At 46.1% G+C, this 20382-nt stretch overlaps 1 protein-coding gene across 1 annotated transcript in view; it reads right to left on the bottom strand.

Annotated features, from left to right (window-relative positions):
- The window catches only part of LOC308661146 (pregnancy zone protein-like), a 116037-nt gene that overhangs the window by 70103 nt on the left and 25552 nt on the right, over positions 1-20382 (bottom strand). Inside the window, exons 9-14 of the mRNA XM_081315939.1 lie at positions 20037-20205; positions 18445-18529; positions 16021-16138; positions 12680-12794; positions 8251-8360; positions 815-976 (exon numbers count right to left, since the gene is read on the bottom strand). Of these exons, the coding sequence (XP_081172065.1) occupies positions 815-976; positions 8251-8360; positions 12680-12794; positions 16021-16138; positions 18445-18529; positions 20037-20205 (759 nt within the window). The remainder of the gene's footprint in view (positions 1-814; positions 977-8250; positions 8361-12679; positions 12795-16020; positions 16139-18444; positions 18530-20036; positions 20206-20382) is intronic.

The following is a 20382-nucleotide window of genomic DNA, read 5'->3' as shown; positions in this document are numbered from 1 at the left end:
AATGAACCTGGCTTCCTCAAGGACTTTGCTCGTCAGGAGTTCACAAGCGGTGATTACATGACCCCAGGATACTGCAATAACCGTCATAAATCTGAGCCAGTTGCCAAGCGGCTGAATTTGGATCACCTGACCAACGGTCGCACGGATGAAAAATGATCATAAGTCCCTTTTTTCAGTGACATTGTAACTTTGAATGGCCACTAAACAAATGTTGATAAGTCGAGGACTATCTGTATAAGGGCCATAATTCTTGCCTCTTCTTCTCCTTTGTACAGATTCTACAGCCAGGTTTTCCTGTACATCCATCTCCTTTTACCCATCGTCACTCTTCCTGCCCGCATTTTCCCAGCTCCCTTTATTTTTGCTTGCAATGTTCCCCCCAACAGACTGCCTTCAGCACACACCACCTACTTAAGCAGTGAAGGACTCTAGTTTTTTGTGGAAGGGAAGATCACTTGCAGCTCTTTTATCTATGATCTACTATAGAACTGAGCAGTGTCAGTTCTGTTCCATGCACGGACAGGAGACCACAAAGAAATCTTCAAGTCTGAGGGGTTAGACTGGGAAGTTGAAAACACATCTGGGAATAAAGCCACAGAGGACCTGGCCTGCTGTGGAAATGGCAGGGCCTGTGCAGATGAATAAGGTGAAAAATCACCTTAAAAGGAGAAAGCAACAATGAGAAAAGAGAGAAAAAGAGAGAAGGGAGAGGGAGCCCTAAGTACGTGCCACTGCTGAGAAGCTATTTCTTCTCATTTTTAGAGAATTTGTATGATGTCATAAAATACTGCCGTCGCAAATCGAGGAGACTAACCTTAAGAGACAAAATGTTGTGTCCGTAATTGGTGGTGTCTATGGAAAATTGGGCTCGCCCCTCGGCATCCGTCACTTGAGTCATCTGCTGATTTCTTGACATTATCAAAAGCTGCACGGTTTCATTGCCGATAGGCAACTCGGTACTGTCTACCAGCTTCACCTGCACATGAAAAACCACAACATTTATCCAGTCGATTGCTGCCGGACATTTCAGTGTTTACGAATGCAATTTCTCTTCTGTCTTCTCTTTGGGAACGCAAAGCTTTCCTGTCAACCCATACTAATTTTTCTCATAACTAAAACTCTGTAAAAAAAAGGGGAGAGTAGAGGGAGGGACTACAGCCCAGGAATAGATTTTTGTGCTGCGGCTGAGAAAGAAAGGGAAGTATTTCTAAACCCAAGCAAGGAGCCACTGAAAGATAGCTTTTCGTTAGGGAAAAAAGGGCTTTGGGAGCTTCAAAGCAGAGCATCCATGGGGGATGACAGCAATAGCAATTGCACTTAGGCTTATACACCTTTACAGCACTCTCTGCATAGTTTTACACTGTCAGTGTTGTTATGTACTGGGCTTGTGGTGTTACACCACGTGGGTTTCTGGAGCACCTAACGGCTCTCCAGCAACCCAGACTAACTGTCTCCTGTACTGCAATTGGCTAGCCCCAGGCGGCAAGAGTGGGTTCAAACCTATTGGCTGCTGCCTAGGGGCTAGACTATATATTGCGGCTGGTTGCAGCCTAAGTTTCAGTACAGTTCTAGCAAGAATAAAGTATGAGTTATCCTGTACTCAGCCTCGTGTCTTCCTTCCTGCACCAAAGAGCCCACTACTTAACAAGTATGTTGCAAGTATGTTGCCCCCAATAATCTGGGTTCTCATAAAAGTCAATCTAGTGGCTGCCACTATGCAAAACCCGGCCCCTTTTTAAGGGCATTGCGGCATGATTCGGGCTGCCGTCTTGACATTTTCGGGCCTACCACCATCATTTCCATGGATACCCCTACTTCATAATCATGCTAATGAACACAGGTTGGAAGTTTCCTATTGTAAACTCCAGTCTGCTTGCTTCTATCTTCCTTCCCTCCCATCTAGCTACCTATTTCCTCCCTCCCTCCTTCCTTCCTCCTGTAGGGAGTCAGCAACCCCCTCCCCCACCAGAGAATGAAATAGTTTGGGGAATATTAAAAGAGGCTGGATAGAATATTTCGCCTGAAGGAGAAATGGAGAAAAATCCTAACACAGACAGAAACCAGCCCCAGTCTTTCTGCCTCAAGCAGAAACTGAAGAGGCTGCCCTTTAGAAATGCAGATTTGGTGATCCTTTCAGAAAGACTGGGAGCCAATCTATTCATAAGCAAAATGCCTTCAGCCCCCACAGCTGATGGGATTAAGAATTTACATTCTCCCACCCAGCTCCAAGGATAGGACAGGACCTCCCAGCCACAATAGGAGTCAGGTAACAATAATGAGAATAGCAAAAGGGCACACTCAAGCTCAGGTCAAGGTACATTGCACAAGAACAGGCTCCGCAAATGCAAAGCCCAAAGAAGGTATAAACACCCACCATTTCTCAACTCCATTTCGTCAGCTGTCCCAGAACTGCATGCTGTTGCTGATTCTGCTCCTCAATAAACAAGAATCTTCTTTCCTAAGCAGCCTCCATTTTATTTCCAGCAACTTACTCCTGGCTTGGAACGGGACCTGATTTTTTTTGTCTAACACTCCCTCCCTCCCTCCCTCCTTTGTCTCAAATGGTATAAGTCCTCCTGCTTGAGCAGGGGATTGAAGTAGAACAGAAGCCCCCATCCTTTGGGGCATCAGGGACCGGTTCCAAGGAGAAAGGTTTTCCATGGACCAGAGGGAGCGTGGTTTCACATGCTGCCTGCATCCCGCGGATGGGGCATTGCTTGTTTCCACAGCCTGGTTTCTGGCATGCCAGGGCTTAATTGTTTGGTTCTGATAGACGAGGACTCAGAGTGGTTTTAGCAATGAACAAGTTTATTGAATACACAATTGTCAACTGTCAACTGTCAAGTGTTGCAATCTTTTATAGTGGAACTGTTTGAACTGTAACCAATCAGAGGTGTTTATTCTCCCGCTTCTTGCTATTTGCAGCCAATGATTGCACCTGAATCTCCCGCTCAAACCTAGCTACGGTGCAGTCTGCAAATTCCCTTGTTTGCAACTATTTACATACACAACACCCCTTACCCCCCAGTTGTTGTTATTTATGAACAAAATCCTTCAAGTATTTAGGTGGCCTATGGATTCTAGAAGGGTATCTATTGCCCTGGCTGCTAGGGACACCCTTACCAGATTGTCTGCTCGGTTGATTGTCTCCGTTGGACCTGTGTTCTTGGTTAACTGGCTCAGATGCTACCCTATTGCTGTTTTGTGGATTTGTTTGTGTTTGAAGATCATCTGTTCCTGGCCTACTCCGCAGGGGTATTTCCCAATCATACTGACTAGATTGCTGTTGATGGTTACCAGGGACTGAGTTGTTATGCAATTCTGCAACCCCACTATCTGGCAGGTCGTTATCTCTGAACCCGGATGTACTGTTCCCCACAAATATGCCTAGATCCCCTTCTTCTGGTGCGCACCCACTATTTCTCTTCCTCAACTGGTCTATGTGTCTCTTGCTGATCCTATTCCCTTCCCCCTCAATAGTATATGACAGGGGACCTAAAATTTCAGTAACCACCCCTGGAATCCATTTGTCCCCTGTTGCATAGTTTCTAGCCCAGATTAAATCCCCCACTTTAAATGTTCTATTAGGAATGTCCAGTTCAGCACTAGGTGGAAGTCTGTCAGGGTGTAATCTGTCCAATTTGGTGATTAGTCTTCTTCCCCACCTCATTTCAGCTGGACTTTTGCCCGTGGCAGTACATGGGGTCGTGTGTTGGGTCAGCAAGAATTCGGCCAGTCTTTGATGCCAGTCACCTCGGATGATCCTTTTTAAAGAGTCTTTCGTGGTCCTCACATTACGTTCAGCCAAGCCGTTAGTGGATGGGTGGAAGGGTGCTGATGTCTTGTGCTTAATCGAGTTGGCCTTGAGGAAATCCTGGAATTCAACAGAGGTGAATTGTGGCCCGTTATCTGACACGATTATGTCTGGTAACCCGTGAGTGGCAAAGAGGCCCCTTAATACCTGTATTGTTTTACCAGAAGTCGTAGAACTGACTGGTACTACCTCTAGCCATCTAGAGAAGCTGTCAACAACCACCAGAAATGTTAACCCCTGGAACGGTCCAGCGAAATCAATATGAATCCTGGACCAAGGATTTCTAGCTAACTCCCATTTATGCGTACGAATGTGTTGTTGTTCTGGCCTAGAGCGTTGGCACAGATGGCAATTGGCAACGCATTCCTCAATGTTGTTGTCCAGACCTGGCCACCACAAGTGGCTCCTAGCCAACACCTTCATGCGTACTATTCCTGGGTGACCTTCATGTAATTCTAATAGAATGGCTGACCTGTGGATTTCAGGAATAACTACACGGTTTCCCCACAGTAAACAACCCAAATGAACTGACAGTTCATCTTTTCTTCTGAAATATGGAATGTACTTGGCATCCGGATTGGCATTTGGCCACCCACTTAGAACCCAGGCCATTATTCTTTTTAAAATTGGGTCAGTGTTTGTTGCCACAGCTATATCTTTAGCTGTTAGAGGCCAGTCAGGGATGTCCTGTAGGGACATTATTTGTCCCACAGGGGCAGGGTCATCCTCAGTGATGTCCAAGGGCAGCCTGCTCAGGGCGTCAGCATGTCCCATGTCCTTGCCCGGTCTGTATTGGAGAGAAAATGAATATGCTGAGAGGAAAATGGACCACCTCAGCATTCGGGGTGACATGATTTGGGGAGTCTGTTTATCCATGGTAAACAGTCCCAACAGGGGTTTGTGGTCAGTCAGTATGGTAAAGTTCCTACCGTAAAGGTAGTCATGGAACTTCTTTACTCCAGCCACAATTGCCAACGCTTCCCTGTCAATCTGCGCATAATTCCTCTCGGCTTTGGTTAGTGTCCGGGAGTAATATGCGATTGGTCTTTGTATCCCTTGGTTGTCTAAATGGCTGATCACAGCCCCCACACCATAAGGTGAAGCATCACACGCTAGGTAAATAGGTTTATTTTCTATAAAGTGGGTTACAGTTGATTGGCTGGAAAGAATGTCTTTTAACGTTTGAAAACTAACTCTATGTTTATTCTGCCACTGCCAAGGAGCCTTCTTATCTAAGAGTCTGTGAAGGGGTTCTGCAATGGCAGCCTTGTGAGGTACAAACGTATGGTAAAAATTTACCAAGCCAAGGAAGGCTTGTAGTTCAGCCTTGTTCCTTGGCTCAGGAGCCCATTTAATTGCCTTAATTTTGTCAGGGGTAGGATGGATTCCATTCTTGTCTATCCTGAATCCCAAAAAGTCAGTGGACTTAACCCCAATGGAACATTTTTCCTTTTTTAATTTCAATCCAGCCCTCCTAAATCTGCCCAGTACCTGTTCCAGCCGCTCTACTAACATTTCCTCATCTTTTCCAGCTATCAGGACATCATCAAAGTAAGGGCATACACCAGGTATGCCCTTTAAGGTCCTCTCCATCACTTCTTGGAAGATGCCTGGAGCAGCTGCAATACCAAATTGCAGTCTGTGGACCCGGAACGCCCCCTTGTGGGTAACAATCGTCTGTGCTTCTGCAGCCTCTTCAGAAACAGTCAATTGTAAGTACGCATGCGCCAAGTCTAACTTGGCAAACATGGCGCCGTCCTGGATCGTCGCGAGGACCTGCTTCACCGTCGGGACCGGGTAAGCATGCTTTTTCATTCCAATGTTCAGGGTGGCTTTGTAGTCAGCGCAGATTCTCACATCCCCATTGGGTTTGAGGGGTGTGACAATCGGCGTTTCCCACATACCACCCTCAACAGGTTCTAATACTCCTTGGCCTACTAGCCTATCGAGCTCGGCCTCGATTTTTTCCTTCAGGGCGAAAGGCACCCTTCGGGCCTTAAGCCTGATAGGTTTCACTGAGGGGTCTAGGTTAAATTTAATCGGGGGCCCTTTGTATTTACCGAGAGACCCATCGAATACGTCTGCAAATTCATTGCAGACTGATTCGAGGGTCTTATTTTTAATTACTGAATTTATTCCCCCGACCCAAATGCCCAGGGCCGGGAACCAGTTAAGGCCAATTAGACTAGTCCTATGCCCTTCAGTAACTATTAAATCTAAGACCCCCTTAAATCCCTTAAATTTTACTCTAAGGCTAACCTTCCCCTTTATTTTTATTGGGCTTTTTTGAAAGTCTGTTAACTGAATTTTTGTTGAACTAAGTGGGATTTTCCTTCCACTTAATTGTTCAATCCTCTCAAGGGTTTCACTGGAGATTATTGACACTGAAGCCCCTGAATCTATTTCCATTCTGCAAGGAACCCCTTGCAGATGGACTACGATTTTTAATTTTCCTTCTGGAAAATTGCTGTTTTTCCCTTTCCTCCTGCGATTGACACGCGCCACCTCCCCTAGATTTGGAATTTTAACCCGGGGTCTAGGGGTCTCTTTGCCACTAAAGTAAGGGGTTACCTTACCTTCAGGCCACACATCGACTTCGTGCAGGCGGTTGTCACGAGCGCGGCTCCTACAGATGGCCTGGATGTGGCCAGTCTTCCCACACGCCCTGCACTTTGCATTTCGGAATCGGCAAGATGCACGGGGATGGTTGCCTCCGCAGCTGCCGCACCGGTTTTGGCTGTCGTTGTCTCTCGGTCTGGTTGCGGTGTCCCTCCATGGTCGTTGTGCCCCGGTCGCTTGTCTTTGCGGAGTTGCGGGTTGTTGTCAGCGGTTAGGATCAGGCCCCTCACTTCTGGGCGGTCTTGGCGCCAATTTCCCGAATCGCCTTGAGACTTCAGCAATGTCGTCTTCCCACTGCTGGTCCACCTCCCCGCAGTCCACATAGCCCTCTTGGTTGATCTCGGATGCCGCTGCCATGCTACTGCGGGGGGGGTCGCGATACCCGGTAGACTCGTACGTTAAGAGTTCGTCTATCACCTCCTGTAGATCGCCGGTGGGTTTGGCGATTATTCTGTTTTGTAGCTGCTCATCACGCAAGCCCAGTACGACTCGGTCCCGAATTCTTATTTCTAAGTTATCGTATTTACAACGTACTGCGGCTTCCCTGACGGCAGCGACAAATTTTTGAATGGATTCACCCGGTCTCTGGTTCCTTTTCTCAAAGATGCGGCGCCAAAAGAGCTCGGATCTCCTAGGTGTAAAGTGGACCTTTAGTTTGGCTAAAAGGTCGGCATAAGGCACGCTAGAGACTGGTTGCGGTTGACACAGTCCGACAGCGATTCTGTAAACCGGTGTGCCACAAATCGTCAATAATGCTGCCGCCTTTTTCCGGTCATCTGTGATTCCGTTCACTAGCAGGAACCCTTCCACTTGACCGATGTATTCTTCCCAATCCTCGGGGAAGTTTGGGTCGAATTCCTTCAAGGACCCTATTTGTGCCATTCGGAGAATTTTCTATTTCACCGCGGCCGCCGGTTGACTGTGACTCGTTTTCGAATTTGCCGCCTTTGCGCAACAATTCGCCGATTCTCTGGTCTTCTGTCTATCCCACCTTCGTCGCCAATTGTTTGGTTCTGATAGACGAGGACTCAGAGTGGTTTTAGCAATGAACAAGTTTATTGAATACACAATTGTCAACTGTCAACTGTCAAGTGTTGCAACCTTTTATAGTGGAACTGTTTGAACTGTAACCAATCAGAGGTGTTTATTCTCCCGCTTCTTGCTATTTGCAGCCAATGATTGCACCTGAATCTCCCGCTCAAACCTAGCTACGGTGCAGTCTGCAAATTCCCTTGTTTGCAACTATTTACATACACAACATTAATGCCTGTCCACGGACTGGGGGTTGGGGACCCCTGAACTGGAAGACCTCCAAGGTCCCTTCGAAGCCTGTTATTCTGTATCCCTAAATGCTTTTACCCTGCTGTAATGTATTGGGCTTTGTCTTGCTAAAGGAATATCACGTAGATTAATTGCTGGAAGGTTGCTCAAGCAGGGAAGCTGGCTAACAGCTCCCAGCTCCTCAGACAACCCATCTCCAGCGCCACCATTGGCTGCCTCTAGGGCAGCAATAGGTTGCTTTAAACCTATTGGCCTCCACCTAGAGGCCAGGATATAAATTGCTGCATTTGCAGCTCTGTTTCTCAGTTCAGTTCCTGCAAGCAAATAAACATTTATGTTTGCTGAACTCACTCACCTCGTCTCATTATTAAAGCAATGAACCCAGTAGCTAACACCTGCTTTTGATCATTTGAGCTCAGAACAGCTGGCCAGCAGCTGTTGGGGTGTAAAAATGGCATTGCAGCAAACTGAAGGGGCCAGCTGGGCTGATATGGCCTAAATCCAGCTTTGCAGAGAAACCATAACTCCCATCTTACCTTCACAACATAGGGAATGCCGGGTTTATAGTAACGGTCTGGGTTTTCAAAGATAACTTTGCTCAATATGGACGTGACCTCAATGGATTCTGTGCCATTCAATTCCACCCCTGTTGAAGAGAAATGTCATCTCAAGAGACTTCTCTGTTCCCTTCCTCTCCAAACTCACAGAAACATTTTGTCTCTGCAGTGCCAAGATGCCTGACTGTTTGATGGATATTTGCCCTGTTTTTATGGATTTCTGCTTCAGAAAAGGGGTTGGAATAGATGATCTCCCGGATTTTCCCTCCCTCCCCATGTGCAGATTTCTCTAACATAAGTCTCTCTGTTGGTTTTCCCAAAGGCACTTTTTCAGGAGGCAGCTGGACTCTCTTGTTTTTCTTTGAAGACATTTTGAAGACGCTTCTTCAGCTCTGACTGGATGGTGGGGACTGGAAGGATTGTCTCCGGGGCTCATGAGCGGGTCGTGGGATTACCAATTCCCACGACGGGGAATGGCAGCAGGCGGATAGACAGGGGGCCGTATCGCTACCGGGAGGGCCGTCTCCGCTATTTGCAAGCGGTGAGGCGCTCCGACCCTCTGCTTCTTCCCCGAGGTCCCGGGAGCAAGGATGTGCAGCCTCCTGAGCTCCAGCTGGTGTACCTGAATGCCAGGTCCGTGGTTAACAAAGCTCCCCTCGTCAGGGACTTAGTTGAGGGTGAGCATGCGGACCTGGCTTCCATCACGGAGACTTGGTTGGGCCCAGAGGGTGGGGTCCCTTTGGTTGACCTCTGCCCACCAGGCTTCCGGGTGCTACACCGGCCACGAGCTCATGGTAGGGGTGGGGGAGTGGCGGTCACTATTAGGGAGACCTTATGTCCGCGGGAGACCACCGTTTCTCAGATAGTCGGGTGTGAATCTCTCTTTGTGAGATTTGGTTCTGGGGCACAGTTGGGCTTGCTGCTGGTGTACATTTCGCCTAGTCGCACAGCGGCAGCCCTGCCCGAGCTGCTCGATATCCTCTCGGGGTTGGTGGTTGAGTTTCCCAAACTTATAGTTTTGGGAGACTTCAATCTACCATCCCTGGGAGGTTCATCTGAGCTAGCTCGGGAGTTCATGGCTTCCATGACGGCCATGGACCTGACGCAAGTAATTTCTGAACCAACTCATGAGGGTGGCCACACCCTTGACCTGATTTTTTTATCTAGACGGTGGTTGGATGATCTTGGTGGGGGCTTTCCATTTATTATGCCCCTGTCATGGACCGATCATCACCTCCTGCGGCTGGTCTTCCGTTTTGCCACCCCCCGCCGTGGGGGTACGGAGCCAATTAGATGGTACCACCCCAGACGCTTAATGGATCCTGATAGATTCCAAGCGGCGCTGGGGTCCCCACCTGCCTCCATTGCTCACAACTCGGCGGGTGCCTTAGTGGAAGCCTGGGAAAGGGCAGCCACTGAGGCACTTGACCGAGTTGTACCCTTGCGGCCCCTGACCCGGTGCAGATCCCAGCGAGCTCCATGGTTCTCCGCGGAGCTCCGGGAGATGAAGCGTCGGAAACGGGGCCTAGAGAGCTATTGGAGGTCTAGCCGATCCGAACCCGACCGGTTGCGGTTAAGAACCTATATTAGGTCTTATCTCGCAGCGATGAGGGTGGCGAGGTGTAATTACTTCTCCACCCTCATCGCGTCCGCAGATAATCGCCCGGCCGCCCTGTTTAGGGTGACTCGCTCACTTCTTAATCAGGAGGTGAGAGAGGATCCCTTGCAGGGTCGTGCCGAGGAATTTAGTCAACATCTGTCGGATAAAATCGCTCGGATTCGGACCGGTTTGGACTCCAGCTGGGCAGAGTCTGGCGATCAGGACACGGGCGGTCTTGTCAATGTTACCTGGGAAGAGTTTGATTCTGTGACCCCTGATGAAGTGGACAGGATTATGGGGAGGCTGAGCTCCACCACATGTTTGTTGGACCCGTGCCCTTCCTGGCTGGTTTATGCAGCTAGGGAGAGGACACGAGGCTGGCTCCAGGCGGTTATATCTGCTTCTTTGAGTGAGGGTTATTTCCCCACTGTCTTGAAGGAGGCGGTGGTGAGACCTCTCCTCAAGAAGCCTGCCTTGGACCCAGCTGTATTGAACAACTTTCGTCCAGTCTCCAACCTTCGCTTTCTTGCGAAGGTTGTTGAGAGTGTGGTGGCGCATCAGCTCCCTCTGGTCCTGGATGAAGCGGATTATTTGGACCCCTACCAATCGGGTTTCAGGCCCGGGTACAGCACGGAGACGGCATTGGTCGCTCTGGTGAATGATCTCTGGAGGGCTCGGGATAGGGGATATTCCTCTGTCCTAGTCCTATTAGACCTCTCGGTGGCTTTCGATACCATCGACCATGGTATCTTGCTGCGGCGCCTCAGGGGATTGGGAGTGGGAGGCACGGTTCTCCAGTGGTTCTCCTCCTATCTCCTGGGACGCTCGCAGTCGGTGTTGGCAGGGGGGCAGAGATCGGCCTCTAGGTCTCTCGTTTGTGGAGTTCCTCAGGGGTCGGTTCTCTCGCCTCTCCTGTTCAACATCTACATGAAACCGCTGGGTGAGATCATTCGTGGTCTTGGAGTTGGGTATCATCAATATGCCGATGATACCCAACTTTTCTTTTCGACCCCAAACCACCCCAGTGATGCCCTCGCTGTGATGTCCCGTTGCCTGGAGGCGGTTCGGGTCTGGATGGGGAAGAACAGACTTCAACTCAACCCTGACAAGACTGAGTGGCTGTACATTCCGTCATCCCGGGACATTCAAAATGTTCCATCTCTTTCTATGGGGGGTGAGCTCTTACCCCCCGTGGATAGGGATCGCAACTTGGGAGTCCTCCTAGATTCACGGCTTACTCTGGAAGATCATATAGTGGCCGTGACTAGGGGGGCTTTCGCCCAGGTTCGCCTGGTGCGCCAGTTGCGGCCCTATCTGGACCGGGATGCCCTGTGTACGGTCACTCATGCACTCGTGACCTCTCGCCTTGACTACTGTAATGCTCTCTACATGGGGCTTCCCTTGAAGACCACTCGGAGGCTCCAACTGGTACAGAATGCGGCCGCGAGAGTTGTCTTGGGAGTTTCCCGGTACTCCCATGTTACATCTTTGCTCCGCGAGCTACATTGGTTACCAGTTGTCTTCCGGGTAAGGTTCAAGGTCTTGGTTATGATCTTTAGGTCCTTACATGGCATGGGTCCGGGTTACCTCAGGGACCACCTGCTGCCGGCATCAACTTCCCTCCGCCCAGTACGTGCCCACAGAGAGGGCCTCCTCAGGGTGCCTCCGGTCAGGGAATGCCGACTGGTGGCTCCCAGGGGGAGGGCCTTCTCTGTGGGCGCTCCGGCATTATGGAACCAACTGCCGGTGGAGCTCCAGATGGCATCAGACCTCCGAACCTTCCGTTGCGGCCTGAAGACCCACTTATTTGAATTAGCTGGTCTGGCCTGATGGGGGATTATGGGTTTTTAAATTGGTGTTTTTAGTAATGTATTATTGTTTTTTAACTGGGCACTGGTTTAATTTCTTTTTAACTTTTGTATCGTTATTTATATATGCCCTGTGAACCGCCCTGAGTCCCTAGGGAGAAGGGCGGTATAGAAATCAAATAAAACTAAACTAAACTAAACTAAAACTATATTGCTTGCAGACAAATCCTTCCATTCTCCACCATCCAGTCAGAGGTGAAGAAGCTTCTTGGATGAGAAGTGAAACATCTTCAGAGAAAAACAAGAAAGACCAGTTGCCTCCTGAATAAGCATCCATGACTTGAATGACTGAGATCCTCCATAGCCATCTCTCTGTTGGTTTTTAATTTGGCACTTGCTAGCCCTTTAAAGGTTTCCCTGCCCAATCGTGACCAGCTCAATGGGGGGAGGCATCTCCAATTCTCATCCTAGGGAGTGTGTGTTGTCTGAAAGGCGCTTCCATCATCATGTGTCCAGCACAAAAGTATGGAATGCAGTAACCTTTCCCGCTGAAGTGATACCCATTTTTCTACCTTCATTTGCATGCTTTCTAATTGCCAGGTAGGCAGGAGCTGGAGCGAGGATGGGAGCTCACACTGTCCTGTGGCGTTTGGGTCTCAAACCTGGGCTGTCAGCTTTCCAGCTGATAAGCCCAGAGACTTAACCGCTGAGCCATTGCACCCTTTATGGGATAGCAAATTTGACTGGTATGCCTCGGACTGCATGGGCCAGCTGATTATTTTCCCCTCATAAATCTCATCACTTCCTGTGAAATGGGTGTTGGAGCAAAAAATAGTTTTCACATTTATAACTCAGATGCCTCTACTCTCTTAAGACTTAAACACAGGGTGTGTGTTTTTCCCCTATCTCCCAAACCTTCCTTGTAGGAAATAGAAGCTTTAGATCTGGTTCTGAGTTATTCTGACAGTCAGTTGGCGCTCTTTTGTTTCATGAAGCTTACCTGTCCCTTCCTCTGTGATTTTGCCTTCTACAACGATGTCCATCGATAAACCGAGCCATGACAGGTGGAGGTCCTCCGTGTCCACCACCTTGGAGAAACAGCCGTACCCATCTGCCTGCGTGCCACACAGCCAAGAAAGAACAGCCTGGGATCCTTTTGTCAAGTTGGAAGCGTGCTTATGCTCTTGCAGTCATTATTGCTTCTCAGCTTGCCAATGAACCCGGGGGGGGGGAGGGAATTGGAATGTTGGCTACAGATATCAACCTGTGAGAGCCAAACAGGTGTTTGCCAAGTCATAGACAGACTTTCTCATTAGAATAGAATAGAATAGAATAGAATAGAATAGAATAGAATAGAATAGAATAGAATAGAATAGAATAGAATAGAATAGAATAGAATAGAATAGAGTAGAGTAGAGTAGAGTAGAGTAGAGTAGAGTAGAGTAGAGTAGAGTAGAGTAGAGTAGAGTAGAGTAGAGTAGAGTAGAGTAGAGTAGAGTAGCAGAGTTGGAAGGGACCTTGGAGGTCTTCTAGTCCAATCCCCTAAGGCAGGAAACCTTATACCATTTCAGACAAATGGTTGTCCAATCTCTTCTTAAAAACTTCCATTGTTGGAGCATTCACAACTTCTGGAGGCAGGTTGTTCCCCTGATTAATTGTTCTAACTGTCAGGAAATTTCTTCTTGGTTCTAAGTTGCTTCTCTCTTTGATTAGTTTCCATCCATTGCTTCTTGTCCTGATTTCAGGTGCCTTGGAGAATAGCTTGACTCCCTCTTCTTTGTGGCAACCCCTGAGATATTGGAGGACTGCTATCATGTCACCCTTAGTCCTTCTCTTCATTAAACTAGACATATCCAATTCCAGCAACCGTTCCTTATATGTTTTAGCCTCCAGTCCTCTAATCATCTTTGTTGCTCTTCTCTGCACTCTTTCTAGATTCTCAACATCTTTTTTACATTGTGGTGACCAAAACTGGATGCAGTATTCCAAGTGTGGCCTTACCAAGGCATTATAAAGTGATACTAACACTTCACACGATTCCAATTCTATCCCTCTGTTAATGCAGCCTAGCACTGTGTTGGCTTTTTTGGCTGGCTCATATTTAAGGGATTGTCCACTAGGACTCCATGATCCCCCTCACAGTTACTACTATTGAGCAAGGTACCACCTATACTGTACCTGTGCATTTGGTTTTGCTTGCCTAAATGTAGAACTTCACTATTTCATTAGACCTTCTCAATGCTTTTCTGAATTTTTTCCCAGTGCTTTGTTCATTCTCGCCTAGATACAGCAGTCTTGACTTACAACCACATTCAGGACTGAAACGTCCATCTCTAAGTAAGGTGGTTGTTAAATGAGGCATGAAGGGGCCTTGATGCTCTCCGAGCGTGGTTGTTTTCCTGCAGATGTTTTGTTATCCAACTATATAACATTAATGTAAGAGACTGGGGTTTGCTCTCAGTTTATATTCTAGTGCAGGGGTCCCCAACCCCCGATTCATGGACCGGTACCGGTCCACGGCATGCCAGCAACTGGTCTGCACAAACAAGGAAAGCCCCATCCATAGATGCAGGCACCACACAAAACCACGCACTCTCAGGTCCATGGAAAAACCTCTCTCCACGGAATCGGTCCCTGGTGCCCAAAGGTTTGGGGACCTCTGTTCTAGTTGTTTGCTCTGTCCATCCTGGTGGGCGTAGTCTTGTCGGTTCTTTGGTTGGCTCTTTATTATGAGCTTCTATGGCAGCTCCTTGACTGGGATATTGTTTCTTTCTAGATCAGGGGTCCCATTTTAGAGGGATTTCCCCCAGAACTTGCCTTGACTTCCCTACTGTCACTAATCCCAAATAAAAGTTTCCTTTTGAGAAAATGCCTGTTTCAAGAGTTCTGCTTTCTTGGGTGGTTAGCTGAGGTGGGTCCTTACACAATCACTTGTCTGAAATGGTATAGAGTCTCCTGCTTGAGCAGAGGGTTGGACTAGAAGACCTCTAGGGTCCCTTCCAGCTCTAATTCTGATTGATTGATGTCCATTTTAGCCAAATGGTGGTTTGTGTTAATATGGTTGGGTTATTCAAGTCCCGCATGAAACAAATATATTATTTCAGAACAAATAGAAAATAGGCGTGAGGGAAGTAGGTGAGGAAATTGCCAGGCACACAATGACAGGAGAAGAGTTACAAAATGCCACAGAAGCACATGGAGTTATACTGAAGTGGAAGAGGCTGTGGATAAGAATAAAAAACAGAAAATGCTTGGTGGAAACCATGAAGACGAGAGAAAAATACTGTGTGGTATCATTAAAGGAGAATATTTGTAGCTCAGGGCTGATGTGAGGGGTGCAGGGTGGTCTCTGAACTTGTTTTCTTGCAGACATTTCATTACCAAACTAGATAATATCATCAATGCTAGGAAGGAGTGCACCTTGCTGTCAGTTTGTATTCTGGTGTCTTGCCTGACTGTGGATGGGTGGGGGGGGCAGTCTTAGAGATTATTTGGTTGGGCTGTTTGCTAATAGCTCTGTGGCAGTTTCTTGATTGGAGTGTTGCTTACTTGATTGTCTGAAGCTAGCCTTGGAGTTAATGTGGTGGTCACAAAGCAAAAGTTGGCTGCAAAGCATATAGTCAGAGAGAACGTGGAAAGGTTAAGATGAAAAGAAGATAAGAGATAAGATAACCTTTATTGTCATTTTTTTACTGTGGGCACAACAGCACACATCAAAAATGAAATTTAGTTGCCCACTCTCAAAGTGGAGCACATACATGACACACACCTAACCATACTATACGGAGATGAGCACTGGCCCCTAGAGTTGGAAACGACCCACACCCCTACATATAAATAACAAATAAATATTAACTACTGTCCATCTTGAATACATAACACAAGGAGGAAGCTTGAGAGTTCACAAGATTAATGCTGTATGGAATGAAACTATGGCTGAATCTGGATGTTCTGCTGCGGATACCACAAAGCCTCCTTCCAGAAGGTAACAAGGAAAACAGTCACGAAGAGGGTATGTAGTGTCCCAGATAATAAGAAACTGGGAAGATACAGAGCAATTTAATAGGAAGACGGCGCGGGAAGAATGACGTCCCTTTTTGCTAACTTTTTCTATCCAGTTTCAACTGTGCAAGCATTGATTACTCCATTTTCAACCGTTTGAATTATTTTCAATTGTCTCAATGATCAATTGCATGAATATAAGCCTCCTTGTTGTTTGCCAGAGTGAATCAAGACAAGGGCAATATAATCGCCATTCTTTAAAAAAAAAATCCATCAAAAAATTAGAATTAAAATAGATCTACAAAGATATCCCAGCCATGGAAACTCGACGTCCCTTACCTCACCATCAAATTCTTTACACAGACTTTTAGCGATATTACACAGGACAGGCGATTGTTCAGGATGCCGGCAGAGGCGCAGCTTCACTAGGCCGGGCACAGGTTTCCCGTAGGTGTACCTGGAGTCAGATCCAACCAATGTGGACAAAAACACAGATAGGGAGGGAGTTGTGTGGAGAAAGAAGATCAAGGGGGCCTGCAGTGTCCAGAGCAGGGGTAGGAAACCTCAGCTCTTTTATGACTCATGGACTTCAACTCCCAGAAGTCCTGAGTCACTATGCAGGAATTCTGGGAGTTGAAGTCCATGAGTCATAAAAGAGTCGAGGTTGACTACCCCTGGTCCAGAGGAAGCCATGTGGGTATAGCACCGTGGTGGCGCAGTGGTTAGAATGCAGCATTGCAGGCTAATTTTGCCCACAGCGTTCCATCCTTCCAAGGTCAGTAAAATGAGGACCCAGATTACATAGCTAAATGTCTATGGAGGTTCTCAGTCATCCCGGTCATGACTGTCCCAATGGTGCTTCTTCAGTAGGAACTGGACTATCTTGTTTTTCTTTGAAGACGTTTTGCTCCTCACCCAAGAAAAAGAAAAGAAAAACAAGGGAATCCAGTTACCTCCTGAAAAAAAAGCACCTTTGGGACAACCATGACCTGGATGACTGAGAATCTCCATAGGCATTTAGCCATGCACTTTGGGATGAACACACTTCAGATGGTGCGGGAGGATGAACGGATTTCCAGAAAACATTGCAGGCTACAGGAACCATTTGCGCTTCAGTTTGAGATTCAGACAACACAGACTCATCCCCAACAGCCTGCGCCTGTCCTCAACAGTGAAGGGACCCATGGCAGAAAACATCCTGCAGCCAAGAAGGCTCCACACACATTTGCACTGCTCAGGTGACCCTGGGGACACAAGTAAACCTCCAAGTGGCTCCAATGACTCTGCGAAAGAAGGCAAATGACCAGCTGTCTGCAAGGAGTATAAATCCTTCCACTCCCCACCATCCAGTCAGAGCTGAAGAAGCTTCTTGGATGAGAAGTGAAACATTTTCAAAGAAAAACAAGAAAGTCCATTTGCCTCCTGAAAAAGCATCTATGGGAAGACCCAGATTGTTGGGGGCAATATGCTGACTCTGTAAACCACTTAGAGTGACATATAAATTTAAGTGCTATTGCTATTGATTAAGCCTTCTGTTCTTCAGTGGTCGGTAAAATGAGGACCCAGATTCTCTGTCTGTCTGTCTGTCTGTTTGTCTGTTTGTCTGTCTGTCTGTCTGTCTGTCTGTCTCTCTCTCTCTCTCTCTCTCTCTCCTTGGATTACTTTTATTTTTCTTCCCTTCATAATTAATTTATTAGGTCAGGTATGATTGATTTTATATTATATTGTATTATGTTATTTTTATGTTATTTTTGCCATTTATTCACCATATCAGACCAGATATTATTAAAGAGCAAATCTTGCAGCCAGGATCTTTTTTTTTCTTTTTGCTTATTTGTACTCTTTGTTTAAACAACCCAGGAAGATGCCCTTGTTTACCCAGCCTTTCACAATAACAACCAAACTAGGACTTGACTACCTTAAAGGGAACTCTGCTTATTACTGTTGTATTTTCTCTCTCACCAGCTTCATAAATATTTATCTATTAGTAGTATTTATCTATAGCACATCTGAAGGCAGGACAAGAGGCAACGGATGGAAACTAATCAAGGAGAGAAGCAACCTAGAAGTAAGGAGAAATTTCCTGACAGTGAGAACAATTACTGAGTGGAACAACCTGCCTCCAGAAGTTTTGAAGAAGAGATTGAACAACCATTTGTCTGAAGTGGTATAGGGTTTCTTTCCTGAGCAGGAGGTTGGTTTACAAGACCTCCATGGTCCCTTCCAACTCTATTCTATTCTATTCTATTCTATTCTATTCTATTCTATTCTATTCTATTCTATTCTACTCTACTCTACTCTACTCTACTCTACTCTACTCTATTCTATTCTATTCTATTCTAGTCTATTCTAGTCTAGTCTAGTCTGTTCCATTCCGTTCCATTCCGTTCTGCTCCGCTCCATTCTATTCTATTCTATTCTGTTCTGTTCTGTTCTGTTCTGTTCTGTTCTGTTCTGTTCTATTCTATTCTATTCTACTCTACTCTACTCTACTCTACTCTACTCTATTCTATTCTATTCTATTCTATTCTATTCTATTCTATTCTATTCTATTCTATTCTATTCCATTCCATTCCATTCCATTCTTTGAAGATGTTTTGCTTTTCATCCTTCTTCAGCTCTGTGGGCTGAAATCACCAAGAGGCAAACTTAAAGCCAAACCTGAGCAGACTTTCCATCCTCCCTTTCTTCTGCAATCACACCAGGAAAATCTTGCACCCCCTGCTCACATTGCAAACAGGAGAGTAGATGAACATTACGCACCTGCCACATACGCTGACTTCTATCTGCTTAGTTACAAACTGGATGAGCTTGGGGGCCTTCACCGAAACCTCAAACTTGGGCAGAACTAGAAAAAGGGAAGAGAAGGAAAATCATGGGGGTGAACCTTGTGGAAGAAATGAACTTTTCAGTTCTCTCCTGTGACCTCCCTTGAGGGATCGGGTGGTGGGAGAAATTGACCAGATAAGGGATCCCTGATTACCTTGAGGTCTGAAAGGAAAAGTAAGATGTAAATCTAAGTAAGTCGAATTAAACCTTACATTAATAAAGCAATAAACATTATGCCAGAATGAATTTAATGATTGGACAATCTTCTAAAAAGTTTGGCTTCACTCTTAGCTAATTTGTCCTTGTTGTGGTGGCTTATGTTTTGTAGAAGTTCAACCCATTGAATTAGTTTCTGGGGCAGTGGGTGAGTTAGGTTTCAATTATACTGTCCTAACCACTATCTTAACTTCCTGGCACAGACACTCCATATTCATTTGATTAGTCAGTAAAACCTATTCTCAAATCCCAGAAAATGGGTTAATTTAGCTCAGTAACCAGATCAGTGTTACATTTGTTGGAGAAACTGAGTCTTAGAATTAAACTGGATAAACAGCATTGTGAGGTCACTGGTCTGCTAAATCCCTCATTGCCAAATACATCTTTCTTTCTTTCTTTCTTTTCTTTCTTTCTTTCTTTCTTTCTTTCTTTTCTTTCTTTCTTTCTCTTCTTTATTTCTTCTTTTTTTCTGTTTTTCTTTCTGTTTTTCTTTCTTTTTTCTTTTCTTTCTTCCTTCCTTCCTTCCCATCCTGCTTTTTCCATCATTAAAAATAATCCTATTTTTTTAAAAATGTACCAGCTCAACATGAAGAGGTATTTAAATCTTCAAAATTCAGTGTGCAGATTAAGCTGTTACAACTTCACTGGGACAAACAAATCTTAATTCCACAAGGCAGAATAATTTGGACTGTCCAAAAGCTAGTTTTATTTATTTAAGCTGTTTTTTATTTATTCTATTTGAAGATGGCCAAATCAAGAAAGACTCATAGTGATCTACAAGTATCCAATAAAGACATACAAGCAATTTCAACTCCCATGGTGAAGATCGTGACAATTGAAGTGGGTGAATGCAATGCCTCATATAATTGCTAGACAGTAGTATTGAAAGGGAGGGGAATTCAACAATGATTTTTAAAAAAAAAAATCCCCAAATTGAAAGGAGAACCTGAGGCCAACTCACAGCATAGTGCAGGGATCTGGGCTGAATTTTTTTCCAATGGATTTTTAGAGAAAACCATTGTTTATCTTGAAGGACAGAAGATCTCGGTTTCAGCGCTTGATGATAGCTCAGTGGTCATTTTAGGTGCAGAGCATATGGGTTATCTGCTCTGAATGCAAAAGTCTGAATGACCACCAGGTGGCAGAAAGAGTAAGCAGAGCTGCCAAGTTTGCAGTGCCCCAAAATCTGCATGGCCGCTAGAGGACAGCAATTCTTCCCTGCTGTCTCCTGGTTGTCCAGATTTTTGCTGATCAGATCTTGTAACCTTTACTGGTATCTAGTGAGGACAAACTGGATCTCTCCTCCTTACCATATTCGTCCACATCAAAGCTGTATTCAGCAACCTTTGTGGAGTCTTTCTCTATCATCACTTGGTAGGTGCCCAAGCGGGGATCGGAAGACAGAGAATAAGAAAGCTGGATTATGCCCATCGGAACCTCCACATCTCTCCACTGGAACACCCGGTTGTTTTGGGGATCCTGGAAAGAACAAGATAACATGTCCCAAAGGCTGCCCATAATCCAGAATTGTTCTGGAATCAGTGGTTTGTGACAATGTAGTCCTATCCCATTTTCCGAGTGCTATTAGCAGTGTATGGGATATGACAGTCTTCCAGAAGCCCACATATGTGTTGGGATTAAGCTCTCAGAATCTGC

Source organism: Vipera berus (assembly GCF_964194415.1).
Source record: "Vipera berus genome assembly, chromosome: 2".
NCBI classification, from domain to species: domain Eukaryota; kingdom Metazoa; phylum Chordata; class Lepidosauria; order Squamata; family Viperidae; genus Vipera; species Vipera berus.
Note: the sequence above shows the minus strand (reverse complement) of the source record. Positions and strands in the feature narration are given on the sequence as shown.